The sequence below is a fragment of the Fragaria vesca genome, linkage group LG6 (assembly GCF_000184155.1).
Source record: "Fragaria vesca subsp. vesca linkage group LG6, FraVesHawaii_1.0, whole genome shotgun sequence".
Classification (NCBI taxonomy): Eukaryota; Viridiplantae; Streptophyta; class Magnoliopsida; order Rosales; family Rosaceae; genus Fragaria; species Fragaria vesca.
In genome coordinates, this window is record NC_020496.1 from 7,288,747 (window position 1) to 7,303,663 (window position 14,917).

Genomic DNA, 14,917 nt, shown 5'->3' on the forward strand with positions numbered 1-14,917 from the left:
TACGTACTCTCTCTCTCTCTCTCTCTCTCTCTCTCTCTCTCTCTCTCTCTCTCTCTATCTCTTCCTCGCTTCGCTTCTACTCTTTTCATTTCGCACGTCTTGAATATTCTCGATCCATCTAGAAACTAATATAGACTCTAGATCAGTCTCGTAATATTGTTTTGAATATCTGATTCGAGTTTTTGCTAAGAGATATACGTAATCGGAGGATTTGACGCGATCGATCTTTCTGTTTTCGCGTTTTGAGCTGTGTAAATTGTATTGTTATGTGTTGATTTGCTGTGATTTTGAGGAATTGAGCTGTGCGGTAGAGCTAGGGTTTGGTTTTGTAGTTTAAAATTAATTATTTGAGCTGTGATTTTTGATGGAGTTGTGGTTGGGCAGTTCATCGCACTATATGCTTCCTAGAAAGAGACAAGTGGGCGGAGAGGTTGTAGTACAAGAAGACGGGGAACCGAACTTGGCCGACGAATCTCCCATCAAGAAGCTTTGCACCGACGACTCTAAGGGCACCGACTGCAATTCCGGTAACATCAACAGTAGCAGCAGCAGCAGCAGCGACAAGCCGCCGATCATGGCAATGGGGAATAATGGGAATTCTGGGGATATTGATGAGGATCTCCACAGCCGGCAGCTTGCTGTTTATGGCCGTGAGACGATGAGGCGGCTCTTTGCCTCCAACATTCTTGTCTCTGGGATGCAAGGCCTTGGCGCCGAGATTGGTACGTGAAAAGACTTTCTCTGAACTTGACTATAAACTATAATGGATCATTTTATGACCGGTTTTGCTTCACATTTCCTGCATACATGATAACTAATATAAAAAAGGAAGTGGAGAGAAATATCTTGGCTCGAATTTATAACATCTCCATTTTGTTGGTTATATGTGAACAATTACACCAGAATGTTGTTTTTTGTAGTTGGATGGTATAGATTGATTGCTTCTAGGTTATACTTAGCAAGAGCATAAACAGGACATCTTGTTTTCAATATAGAAAATTTTGGTGGTGCTTTTTATGACTTATGTAATGTAATTTGTCTTTTTGCAGCAAAGAACCTTGTTCTTGCTGGTGTCAAGTCTGTGACCTTGCATGATGAAGGAGTTGTTGAGTTGTGGGACCTTTCAGGCAATTTCTTTTTCTCCGAGGAAGATATTGGAAAGAATCGGGCCCTTGCCTGTGTCCAAAAATTGCAAGAACTTAACAATGCTGTGCTCATTTCTACTTTGACAACTCAGCTAACTAAAGAGAAACTTTCTGATTTCCAGGTAGTGTATCCTTCTGTTTATATTTACTGATTTTCTTGTAGAATATCTGTTCCTTACTGGTTATTTCTAAGTTTTTTTTTTTTTAATAGTGAAGTGAATCAATGGTCTCGACTATTATAATGTGTGCATCCTAGAAATACAAGGTGCTCAAGTTTGAGTATTTCATTGTTACATTGAATCCCAAAGTTTACCAAATTATTGTTTGTAGTAAAATAGCTATAAATTATTTTGGTGTGGAGGATGTAAATGGGATATTTGTTAGTCCAGTATCAAATAATAAAATAACAGATGGAATTCTTTCTCGGAGTTAAGTTTCCAGTTTTGGAAAGAGGCACAAATTAGGTACTGATTATGCTTTGATAGATCAAAGTCAAATTTGTGATTGTGTCTTATCGTTAGAACTGTGGTGATAGCTCTATATGACTTTGCTTTTTTTGCTTTTCGTTATGTGGCAGTAACCTATAAACTTTATTAAGCTCAGTATTTGAATTCTGCAGGCTGTAGTTTTCACTGATATCAGCTTAGACAAAGCAATCGAATTCGATGATTACTGCCATAATCATCAGCCTCCGATCTCTTTTATCAAATCTGAAGTACGGGGTCTTTTTGGTAGTGTGTTTTGTGACTTTGGTCCTGAGTTCACTGTTCTTGATGTTGACGGTGAGGATCCACACACAGGCATAGTTGCATCAATTAGCAATGACAACCCTGCTATGATATCATGTGTCGATGATGAGAGGCTTGAGTTTCAGGACGGGGATTTGGTTTTATTCACTGAAGTCCATGGAATGACCGAGTTGAATGATGGAAAACCAAGGAAAATAAAGAATGCAAGGCCGTACTCATTCACAATTGAGGAGGACACTACAAATTATGGAGCATACGAGAAAGGTGGTATAGTCACACAGGTTAAGCAACCTAAGGTGTTGAAATTTAAGCCCTTGAGAGAAGCAGTCAAGGAACCTGGTGATTTCCTTCTGATTGACTTCTCCAAGTTTGATCGTCCACCTCTCCTGCACTTAGCATTTCAGGCACTGGATAAGTTCATATCAGAGTTGGGACGCTTCCCTGTTGCTGGATCCGAGGATGATGCTACAAAGTTCATATCATTAGTAACTAGCATAAATGATAGCTCAGCAGATGGGAAGCTTGAGGAGATTGATCAGAAGATCCTTCGTCATTTTGCATTTGGTGCTAGGGCTGTGCTGAATCCCATGGCTGCAATGTTTGGTGGTATTGTTGGACAGGAAGTTGTCAAGGCCTGTTCTGCAAAGTTTCACCCCCTATTCCAGGTAATTATCTTTCAGATGCCCTTAAAACTTGATGTCAAAACCAAGCCTATGTGAATTATCCGTGAAAGTTTGGTTGGTAGTGGCACTTCTTTTTTCATTTTTTCTTTATTTTGTATATATAACATGGCCCTAGTAGCTTGAAGTTTATATTGAAATTATTTATGTATTTTATTTCCTTTTATGCAGTTCTTCTATTTTGATTCGGTTGAATCGCTTCCAACAGAAGCCTCGGACCCTAGTGATTTGAAGCCTCTAAACAGTCGGTATGATGCACAAATTTCAGTATTTGGAGCCAAGTTGCAGAAAAAGCTGGAGGAGTCGAAAGTGTTCACTGTTGGATCTGGTGCACTAGGATGTGAGTTTTTGAAGAATTTAGCTTTGATGGGTGTCGCTTGCGGTCAAAACGGTAAATTAACAATTACAGATGATGATGTCATTGAGAAGAGTAACCTTAGTAGACAATTTCTCTTCCGGGATTGGAACATTGGGCAGGCTAAATCAACAGTTGCTGCTACTGCTGCTGCGCAGATAAACAGTCGTTTCAATATTGAAGCACTGCAGAATCGTGCAAGCCCAGAGTCTGAAAACGTGTTTGATGATACTTTCTGGGAGAATTTGGATGTTGTTATCAATGCTCTGGATAATGTGAATGCCAGGCTTTACATTGATCAGCGATGCTTATATTTCCAGAAGCCACTATTGGAGTCAGGTACCCTAGGTGCCAAGTGCAACACACAGATGGTCATTCCTCACTTGACTGAAAATTATGGAGCATCAAGGGACCCACCTGAAAAGCAAGCACCTATGTGCACAGTTCATTCATTTCCTCACAACATTGACCACTGCTTGACATGGGCCCGATCTGAGTTTGAGGGTCTGCTTGAGAAGGTTCCTGCCGAAGTAAATGCGTACTTGACAAATCCTAGCGAGTACACTACGGCAATGAAGAATGCTGGTGATGCCCAAGCAAGGAATAACTTGGAAAGTGTCATTGAATGCCTTGACAAGGAGAGATGTGAGACATTTCAAGATTGCATTACCTGGGCCCGTCTAAAGTAATGTTCTTAATTTTTCATTGAATTGATTATATTTTAATTTCCACTGACCTATTCTGGATCTAATGCTTTATTCTTGATGGAACCAGGTTTGAGGACTATTTCTCCAACCGTGTGAAGCAGTTAACATATACTTTTCCTGAGGATGCTACAACCAGTAGTGGAACCCCATTCTGGTCTGCTCCCAAGCGTTTCCCTCGCCCACTGGTGTTCTCAGTTGATGATCTCAGTCACCTTCAATTTATACTGGCATCGTCCATTCTTCGAGCTGAGACATTCAACATTGCAATTCCTGATTGGGTCAAGTCTACTCAAAAGTTTGCTGAGGCTGTTAACAACGTGATGGTTCCTGAATTTCAGCCTAAGAAGGATGTGAAGATTGTTACAGATGAGAAAGCTACAATTATTTTACCAGCATCCATCGATGATGCTGCTGTTATCAACGAGTTAGTCATGAAGTTAGAAAAATGCAAGGAGCAGCTCCCACCAGGCTTCAAGATGAACCCTATTCAATTTGAGAAGGTTTGTCTCTTTTTTTTTTCCTTCCTTTTCTCCTCAAGTAGAATTGATATATCTAGTTGGCCATCACATTCTTTAGATCATCTCAAGCTTCCGGCTTTTAAGATACTGCTTCCTTTATACAGTAGCATTGTGTTATTGTGCTTCTAATTTGATTCTCTTGGAAGTTGATATATGTAGTGGAGTGTGTGTGTGATGGTTCAGCATCTTCCAGAACTAAATTTAGGTCGGTCATACTTTTTAATAGATTTTAACATACAAAACTTGTAGAACTAGTTCTAGTCACTGGATTAATGAAGTTGACCTGCCAAAAATAGTTTATTGGCTTGTGTTTGTTAATTTCTAAAGGAGATTGCTTTGAGGTAACAAATTCAACATTTTCCAAATCATGGTATAGGTCCTATGTATTATCTTTTGTGAAGTTCACATACAATAAAAAATCTGCAGGACTAGTTTTGCTATCCGGAATGATGAAACAGACTTGCTAACTATACTTCATAACTTTATATCTAGACCAATATAACTATTCTTTTTACTACATAATCATTTGAGTTTCACCTCATGCATTAGATCTGAATATTTTAAGCTGCACCGCAACTCATTATGGTGTGAATAGCCTAGAGATAAACGTTGTTATTGGTATTGGGATGAGATTCCTTCACATGTCTTATATCTTCCCTGGTATAGTTTATAGTTACTACAGGGGAAGTATTTGTTGTTAAAAACATTATACATATAACTGATGCTAGGGCACTTTTCATGTGTTTGAATATGCAGGATGATGACACGAACTATCATATGGATGTAATAGCTGGATTTGCAAATATGAGGGCAAGGAATTATGGTATCCCTGAAGTCGACAAGCTGAAGGCCAAATTCATTGCCGGTAGAATCATACCTGCAATTGCAACATCTACTGCTCTTGCAACTGGTCTTGTCTGCTTGGAGCTGTACAAGGTTCTGGCCGGAGGGCACAAGATAGAGGACTACCGAAACACCTTTGCCAACCTTGCTCTTCCTCTGTTCTCCATGGCTGAACCAGTGCCTCCTAAAGTCATCAAGCACCAAGATATGAGCTGGACAGTTTGGGACAGGTGGAGTATAAAGGACAACCCAACTCTGAAGCAGCTTCTTAATTGGCTCAAGGAAAAGGGCTTAAACGCTTACAGCATCTCTTATGGCAGTTGCCTTCTTTATAACAGCATGTTCCCCAAGCACAGAGAGCGCATGGACAAGCATATGGTGGATTTGGCTAGGGATGTGGCAAAGGCAGAGCTGCCCCCATTTCGGAACCACTTTGATGTGGTGGTGGCCTGCGAAGACGATGAGGATAATGATATTGACATCCCTCAGATCTCCATTTACTTCAAGTAGGCATTTTGGTTTATGAGAGCTTAGTCAAGAGAGTATGCAATGTTTAGGATGAGAACAATGTTTCTTTCAAAAGAACCCTGTCATCAAATTTGATTTTCCGTTGATATAAGCAGACACATGAGATATTTCGCAGTATGTGTTCAGAGATGTTAGAAATGGTGGTTTTCCAATATTATTGCTTCTGGTTAAATCGATGCTGAGCCTCTATTGATGCTATGCAGGTTTATATGCTCATACCTTTAAATTTTGCTGATTTATTTCCTGCTGATAGTAATATATCTAATACAGTATGCTTCCTTGTCGTATCACATTAACGTTTTTTTTTTTTTGTCTCGATTGCTTCATTAACAGTTTGATCCTTGTCCTAGCATCTTGAACAAACAAATTCAGATGTAGCTTCTCTTACTTTCACCTGGGTTTAGATTGTGGTGGTAAGATGTAAATTAATTATTGCTGATAACACTTTGAGATCTGGGAAGGGGTTTCACTGGTTTCAGAGTTGCAAAATCTTCTTCTTACAACATAATATTAGTTCATGAGGTCAAGTCATTGTGAAAAATCTGTCAACTTAGTTGCTGTTCTTTCTGCGAAATTAAACATTAGTAGTCTGTACAGCAACATATTTTAATGTTGTATATACATGCAGTTGCTGAAAGAACTCGGAGAAGGAAAAAAAGAACAGAGGTCTAATTTTAGCTAGCTATTGTTTTTCCCAGGTAGAAACTCGGACCAAAGGATTCTCTCTCCATTCTAAGGTCATTTCATTTCCATTCTTTCCTCCAATCTTAATTCCATAGGAGCTTTCGTCTCCAACTATTTCCTTGGCTTCCAACAAGTTCTCTGTGCTCAATTTACGACCCTCCAGCCCAAGCCATGGTTGAACATGGCTGTTTTCCTTCATTTCGGACCAGTTTTGGAACCAAGTCTGAGGAGAGACGTATGGTGCTAGGAAGATGTTTTCCAGCACCATTCTTGCTTCTGCAAGATGACTCGGGAAATTTGACTCTATTGACTCTGATAAGGCTTGGTAATGCACCAGATTCCCATCAAAGAACGAGCTGAAATCCAACTGATTCCCGAGTCTCTCACATGCCTCCCCATCACCAAAGGTCACAATTCCTGTTTTTCCAGTCTTGTAGTTCCCAGATGTGGCTAACAAATCCTTAGCCAGTCTTAGAAACTCTATGACGAGACTTCTACTTCTCCTCCTCCGCATGTGTGGAAGCGAAACCATACAATTAAAGGCTAAGAATTCTCTTACTGCCCTCTTTTTTGTCTTCTTTATCTCTGCCACCAGATCTTCTAGAGCCACTTCCTCCACCTTCAAGTTTAGACCAAAAGATCTTGCATGTTTCTGAAGTTGCTTCTTCCTCTCGCCAAATGTGCCCTGTAGAGCACAACCACTCTCTTCATCTTCCCATTTAATTGCTGTCACCTTAAGTGTTTTGAGTCTTTGTTCTAAAGCTTCAATCATCTGTGACAACTGCAGCCCTTCTCCCATATCGAAATCTACTATGTGAACCATCTCTGTATCCTCAGGAATAGCCTCTAGGATTGCTGAGTTTGCCGCATAGTGAGCAAACTTCCCATAGGGAAAGTTTTGGTAAAACAACTCAAATGCAGGCTCAAAATTCTTGTAGGATTGTTGTTTCAGATAATCAACATCGCCTTGTTGATCATCAACAGCTTCTCGGCACAAGTTAAATGCAAGACGATCCAAAGTCTGTCCAATTGGGCTGGCTTTGTCCTTGATGCATCTGAAAATTACCTCCTCTAGCTCCTTCTGTCCATTCTCCATGGATTCTGCATAAGCCTTGAGAAGATGACGAAGGCCTGATTCGTTATCTATGTCCACCAATTCTGGTGGCGCAGTCTGTGATGTTAGGATTGATGTTGAGTCCATTGATGATACTTCACAAGTCACCAATGAATCTGACAAACAATCTCCTTCAATAGAAAATCGTGTGGAAACTTCTTGTGAAAGTAAAGTCCCTCCATTGTTTTCCAAGAAATTACCATACAAACATTCTATCATCAAATCATGGTCAATTTCTTCCAAATTCATTGGAAATTCCTCCAGCTGTGATGAGACCTGGATCAGATCATCACCACAAAACACGGTGGCAAGAGGGTATGAACAAGTTTCGGATAAGTCAGAAAATACATCTGAGTTGAGGACCAAGGAAGAAAAATCTGAGCTGCCTATTTGAGAATCAACAATGTTCATGAGATCAGATTGATCAAAAGATGAGTTTACCATATTGTGGAATGGCCAAGAAGGGTATTCCATCTTTTAATGAATAGTAAATACTAATGAGTATGAAGATGAAGACTCTGGTGGGTTTGATTTGAAAAAAATTCTGTATGGGTGTATATAAGCTGATCAGCTACAATATAGAGACAAGCTAGGAGATATAAAATACTAGGAAAAAGAAGAACATTACTAAATGGGAGAATTTCCAATCACTATCTCATTATCTTCAAAATACAAATAAACAAATACAAATCTCTTTCACCAACTTTTCTACAAACTTCATTTCAATTACAAAAAAGGTTCCCTGCTCAAGTTTCTTCCTTTTCTTGGCTGTTTCTTTGAAGGTGTCTTACATGTTGCATGCATTCTTTGTTTTTTAATCGATAATTTAGCGAGAAAGATTACTATTCATGTCTACCAGAAGTTTGCTGATGCTGTTAACAAAGTGACAGTACCCCAATTTGAGGCCACGAAAGATGTGAAGACTGTGACGGATGAGAAAGCTACAAACCTCTTACCATTACAGATTGTTGATACTGAGGTTACCAGTTTAAGTTGGTTTTGAAAATGCAAGGTGGAGCTGCCACCTGCGTTCAGAACTTCAGATTAAATCATATACTGTCTGAGAAGGTTTGTATTTTTGCCATTTTCTTCTTAAATAGAAAGTACATCTGTAGTATTTCAAGTTGGACATCACATCACTCAGGCCTGCAACCTGAAGTATGCTTTCACAGCAGCACTATGATTCAGCTTATCAAGTAATTCAGTTGGAAGTTTCTGTTGCATTGGAAAATATGTCTGCTAAGAGGTTGCTTTGAGGCAACACCTACCATTTTTGAAAACTTGGATTTGGTCATTGGAAATGTTTCCTAAAGCGCAAGAAGTAAATTTTACTGAAGAAGTTCTAGTTTACAGAATAATGAAATCGACTCATTAATCATGCTCGTAATTGCCACTTAATCGTTTGAGTTTCACCTAATGCCTTGTTCCGAACATTTTAAGCTGTATCAGAATTAATACGTGGGTGGCGTAAGGGCAGACAATGTCACTGTAGTAAATGAAAACTTGCAACAGAAGTTTTTTCCTTGGCAATGACAGTCATGTATCCATAACTGATGTTAGGGAACTTTTTGTATCTATTGAATTTGCAGGATGATGACACAAACTATCACATGAACGAATGTCTGGATATGCAAATAGCTGGATTTTCACAACATATACTTCTATGGCAACTGTTCTCGTATGCTTGGAGACATATAAGGTTCTTCATGGAGGGCACAAAATAGGTATTGACATCCCTCAGATATCAATTCATCTCATGTTAGGTATCTTAGTCAATTAGAGCTACATGCACAAGCAAATGAGTGCAATGTTTTGGAAGAGAACTCTGTTTCTTGTATTAGGTTATAGCTTCAAAGTCTGTATGTTCACTTGTGACTTATTTTAGTGATAAGTCAGGTTCCTACATACTATCACTGAAGGACATATCAGTTTACCAGGCTAAATAGAGCAAAAATTATAGCAAACAATATGTCAACTTAGTTTATGTTCCTTTTTACAACATAAAAGACAATCGATCTGTACAGCAACTCTTGAGGTATGTCCAGCATGTTGAATGCATGCAGTCGCTGAAATAAATTGGAAGAAAAAATGATGTACTTTAGATACCTAGCTAGCTAGCTTTGGTTTTCCCAAGTTGATACTCTAACCAGAGGAGTACCTCTCCATTCCAGTACCATCTCATTCCTGTTCCGTCCTTCAATCCTGATTCCATACGATCCTTCATCTCCCACAATTTCCTTGGCTTCCATCAAATTTTCTTTGCTCAATCTTCGACCCTCAAGCCCAAACCATGGTTGCACATGGAAGTCCTTCATTTCTATCCACTGTTGGAACCAATCTTGGGAAGAAACAAAAGGTGCTATGAAGATGCATTCCATGACCATTCTTGCTTCAGCTAGATGACTTGGGAAATTTAACTCCATTGACTCCAACAAGGCTTGGTAATGCACTAGATTCTCATTAAAGAATGAGCTGAAACTTGAGTGATTTTCAAGATTCTCACTAGCATTGCCATCAGCGAAAGTTATGATACCACTCTTAGTAGTCTTGGAGTTCCCAGAACTGGCTAATAACTCCTTAGCCAGTCTCAGATACTCCATGACATGCCTTCTGCTTTTTCTCCTCCTCATATGTGGAAGTGAATTCATACAGTTGAAGGCTAAGAATTCTTTCCCTCCACCCCTCTTCTTTGCCTTCTTTATCTCAGTCACCAAGTCCTCCATTGCTACTTCTTCCAGCTTTAAGTTTAAGCCAAAGGATCTAGCATGGTTCTGGAGTTGCTTCTTGGTCTCCTCAAATCTCCAGTGTGCAGGAGCACAATCACTCTCTTCCTCTTCCCACTTAATTGCTGTCACTTTTAGTGTTTTGAATCTTTGTGCTAAGGCCTCAATAATTTGAGACAACTGGATCCCATCTCCCATGTCGAAATCCACTATGTGAACCGTCTCAGCTTCTACTGGAATCGCGTCGAGGATTGCTGAGTTTGCTACATAGTGAGCAAACCTAGCATAGGGGAAGTTTTGGATGAATACCTTAAGTGCAGCCTCAAAATTCTTCAAGGATTCTTGTTTGAGATAATCCCCACCTTGTTGTTGTTCATCAACAACTTCTTGGCACAAGTTGAATGCAAGACGCTCAAAAGCCTCTCCAGTTGGGCTGGCTTTCTCACTGATGCATCTGAGAATTACCTCCACCAACTCTTTCTGGCCATATTCTATGGCTTCAGCAAAAGCTTGAAGTAGATGGCGAATACTCAATTCGTTCTCGATTCTCTCTTCTTCTCTAGGAAAAGTCAGTGGTGATTGGATTGATGTTGAGTCCATTGATGATGCTTCAGAAGTCACTAATGAATCAGGACTCCATACATCATTTCCTTCTGTAGAAAATTGGTGTGAAGAAGCTTTCTGTGATGGAAAACTCCCTTCACTTACTTCCAAAGAATTACATAAGAAACCCTCTATCATCAAATCAGCCTCACATCCTTCCAAATCCATTGAAACTTCCTCCCCTTGGGATGTCACTTGAATCAGATCATCAGCAGCAGTAAACAAGTTTGCAAAAGGATATGAAGTAATTTCCGAAATTTCGGAAAATTCATTTGAGTTGATGAACAGAGAAGAGAAATCTGAGCTATCGATTGGAGTATGATCCATGTTGATGAATTCAGCTGATTGATCAAAAGATGAGTCTATCAAACTTTGGAATGACCAAGAACGCTCAAGAAATGGGGAGTACTCCATCTTCTTTTGATGAATAGTAAAGGGCAGGAAGATGAAGATTTTCTGTTGGTTTTGATTTGTTAACAAGTCTGATCGAGTGTGTGTATATATACTCCGATCATGACAATATCGAGACAAACAAGTATAAATTACAAGAAAAATTGGGAACATTATTTAAAAGAAGAATTTCCTTATCACCATCTCATTATCTTCATAAACAAATGCCAGTCTCTATCTCCAACATTTCCATGAACTTCAGTTCAAAGAGGTTCCCAACTCAAAGTTTCTTCTTTTCTTGGCAGCTTCTTGGAGAGTGGCTTATATGCTAGCTGCATGTATCCTTTGTTTTTAAATTCAAGAAATGAGAAGGGTAACCATGATTCATCATGTCTTTTTCAGTGTAATTACCTATCATTTCATAAGAACTATAACCTTAATTAACAATTAAACTTAATTAGTGAAGAATAGTGTCCTGACATTATAGCCCTCTCATTGTGAAGAAGAACCAACAGAATCCGTCCAACTGGGGAAAACAGTGTTTTTATCCACTATTCCTTATATAAAATGACATCTGGCTGTTATGCCGTTCATCAGAACCTTATTATAAACTGAATCAAATTAATTAAGAAGTGGTTTACGTGTAGAGGTCTTTGTGGTCTTCATCAACATATATATAAATCCTCTAATCAGAAAACAAGCAGATAAAACCAATCAAGTTGTATGTAATCTTCATTATCAAACTTCCTATATACATTATTTATGCAAATTGTAAAGTCTGTTTTCAAAGTTTCACATTCATTCATGTGAAAGAGGTTAGTATTAGCCCCCCATCTGTGCCCTAAAAAAATGAAGGAAAGTAGGTCAACATTCTCATCGCATTTTATATAGAAGACATCACATCTAGTATATCCTCCATCAATCTTTCAGGCCTGCAATATCCGTATGCAGTCTCAGTCTTTCAGAATACCATAAAATAATCAAAGAAATTACACAAATTCTAATTAGCAAGGTGTAGCTAGCAGACAAGTTTCTGCTTTTCTTCCATCTCGAGAGTTTCAGATTGAACTTCAGTGCATCAGTTTGAGCTTAGCTACTAAACTAGAACGGCAATTATGATAAGGATGAGGATTTATGTGAAAATATATATGCCGAAAGAAAGAGATTGACGCAACTTCATGCAAATCAGACCAAAATGTTGTGTTTTTACTGTTTAACAGCACTGATTAATTGCAGATTGCAATATTATATGTACAATTTAGGTTCAGGGATACTATTTGTTAATTTACTGTACTGTTCTTTGGTAAATACCAATGCAGGATGAAAGAACGAGCTTGACGCAACTTCTTGCAGATTTAAGAATTACCAATTAAATACATTGTCTTATCACTGTTTTACGGCCGTGATCTAAATGATTAATTAGTACAAATTGCCAATATTCTACATAATCCTTATGAATTGTGATCAGGATAAGGATTGCCGTCGTTTCTGCATATTGAGATCCTGCATGTAGAAGAGGTAGTAGAGACTAGAGAACCTGCATCTTGAGGATCATAGGCTGTATATGGTTTTAATTGATTAATTAATCAAGTGTATAGAACGTGTATGCATCATGCATGGATATATAGTTTGAAATCTAAGAATCTCTTCCAACTACCCTGCTTCTTTGTAGAGTTGGGTTGATATTGGTCTTGTAATGTGGCCAAAAAGATTGAATTGAACGGCATAAGCTATTAAGCATACAAGATTAATGGATAGCATGCATTTTAGGCTCCTATTGATGATTAAAATATATATCGGATAAAATTAAGTAAGGTTTGGATAGCTAGCCTGGATTTCAGCAACCTTGAAAAATGGGGCTCCTACCATTTCTGGCTGCTCTACAATGCAGTCCATGATACCACACATGTATTCTTTGAGCATTGTATAAGGATTATCTATGAAAGAAATTAATAATAAATCTAAAATATATTGGTCTAAATTATGTAAACATATGCAATATTCAACAAAAGCCAAAACGACAATCGTAGTAATTTATCCATTTTCGATGTGTTTTTAGTTTCTGATAGAAATTTCTTGAAAAAAATCTAGAAAATGTACAGCTTGATGATTAGATTGCTTAACATATATAGATCGTTATCCGCATTTTAACATTTGCAGCCTTCTACCCAGAATCTATTGGTGTATGTGTGTGTACTGTATCAACAGATTACTTGATATATATCAGCAGATTAAATACATATAGACAGATTAGACGAGATACATTGACGGAGATATTTACAATATCGTGTAAAGATCTCTTACGTGCAAAGATGTTCAAAGCATGAAAATCTCTACCAACAAATATTGGCAGCATTCTAATACGTAAACAATACACTCGATTTATATATATGCCTAATGCCTTGTCATTCATCTAATGACTTATTTGATGACTGTCATGGAGTTTTCCTGCTTTGGAGGCCACAAAATGGTATCTTCCTTCATATGCATGATGATGATGTGAATCGTGGTTTACCAATATACAACTATTGTAACTATCTGGCTAATCTTCTCCGTGGACGAATTAATATTAAGAAAATCCGTTAATATGTGGACATAATATTATTTTATCAGTGTTGAAAGTTTAACAGTAGTCATTAAAAATCTGGATTTACATGTCTATTTCATTTCGTTTTGGTTTTGAACCATGCGAAACTACGTAATAATCTCATGGAAAATTCTGTTAGTTGCATGGTTGTGGTTCTCAGATGTCAATATCTTCAATCCTATCCTTTGGCGCCTTAAAGAAATAGATCATTGCCAGATCATATATCTTTATATCGAGCACATATACTGATCATGCAGATTGTATATTCATCTGTATACTTGTCCTTAAGTAGTTAACAAATGCTTTCTGATGCCACGAAATACTGTTTCTTGAACAAAAGATACTAATCTCTGGTATCCAAACGCAGCAAGGTCCATATAATCAGTCAATGAATAAAACAATCTTCCAAATCATGTTTTTTTTTGGCCAAGAGATCAAGACCCTTTCTTATCCAAAGGCTTATCTTGATTTCTGGTTTCTGCAGAAAGATAGATTCATAAGACAAACCTGAGGATCAGTAAAATAATCAAGTTAGGTCAAGGTTTTCGACCGAAGATATTTCCCTTATCTGTTAAACTGGTAGTTAAATATACTAATTCTTATTACCTAATCTGACTTCTACTTCGAACAGGGTTCTATATATATAGAGGAATGTCATCAAACTACAGAATAAATGATCAATCATAATATTAAATGGGAAGTCTTGGGTGTATTTTTCCTACTGTGAACTTGACTAAAATACATATTAGAAGCAATAAGGCATGCCCAATTCAACAGTCAAAGTGTTGAAGGGTTTGCTTATTGAACACTGCATTAGTTTTGGAATCTTAATTTGCCTACTGATTTGTTATGAGGTTTCAGGTGGGAAGGGATGCCTTTTATGTCAAGGAATGGAGCAAAGTGATAAGAACGTTAATCAAAAGTTGGCCACATCTTGCAAGATATCCCTTTCTTAGGCAAGATGTGGCCAAGTAAGCAAGCATTGCATGGGGATATTTTGGACTGGTTAGATGAAATGTCAAAAGGGAAATTTGGGGCATTTTAATTTGGGAATTGGGCCGCTATGCGAAAGTTGCTGAAGTCTGTCTAACCCTAAGAACTAATGCCCCAACTCGATCCATATCTGCACCTGGGGTTCCCTTTCTCACTAGGAAATCACGTCTTCACCGACTATATCTCTGTCTCATAATTATGAAGTATATAGGGCCAATGATAAAATAGTACTTTTAGAAGTAAGAAATGATAAAATTGTTAACAAATGTTCATTGATGATAAAACAATACATCCATTT

General features: G+C 38.1%; 3 protein-coding genes across 3 annotated transcripts in view; 1 reads left to right on the forward strand and 2 right to left on the reverse strand.

Moving 5' to 3' along the window:
- LOC101303528 (ubiquitin-activating enzyme E1 1-like) overlaps positions 1-5,721 on the forward strand; it is a 5,812-nt gene extending 91 nt beyond the window's left edge. Inside the window, exons 2-7 of the mRNA XM_004302483.1 lie at positions 385-722; positions 1,050-1,267; positions 1,765-2,559; positions 2,746-3,614; positions 3,704-4,136; positions 4,911-5,721. Of these exons, the coding sequence (XP_004302531.1) occupies positions 398-722; positions 1,050-1,267; positions 1,765-2,559; positions 2,746-3,614; positions 3,704-4,136; positions 4,911-5,507 (3,237 nt within the window). The 5' untranslated portion in view covers positions 385-397 and the 3' untranslated portion in view covers positions 5,508-5,721. The remainder of the gene's footprint in view (positions 1-384; positions 723-1,049; positions 1,268-1,764; positions 2,560-2,745; positions 3,615-3,703; positions 4,137-4,910) is intronic.
- Positions 5,722-6,207: 486 nt separating this feature from the next.
- Positions 6,208-7,797, reverse strand: LOC101309278 (nodulation-signaling pathway 2 protein-like). The gene has a single exon (XM_004305067.1). The coding sequence runs from the start codon at positions 7,795-7,797 to the stop codon at positions 6,208-6,210; it is 1,590 nt and encodes a 529-aa protein (XP_004305115.1).
- A 1,640-nt stretch (positions 7,798-9,437) lies between these two features.
- Positions 9,438-11,063, reverse strand: LOC101309570 (nodulation-signaling pathway 2 protein-like). The gene has a single exon (XM_004305068.1). It carries the CDS (start codon positions 11,061-11,063, stop codon positions 9,438-9,440), a length of 1,626 nt encoding a protein of 541 aa, XP_004305116.1.
- Between the last annotated feature and the right edge of the window lie 3,854 nt (positions 11,064-14,917).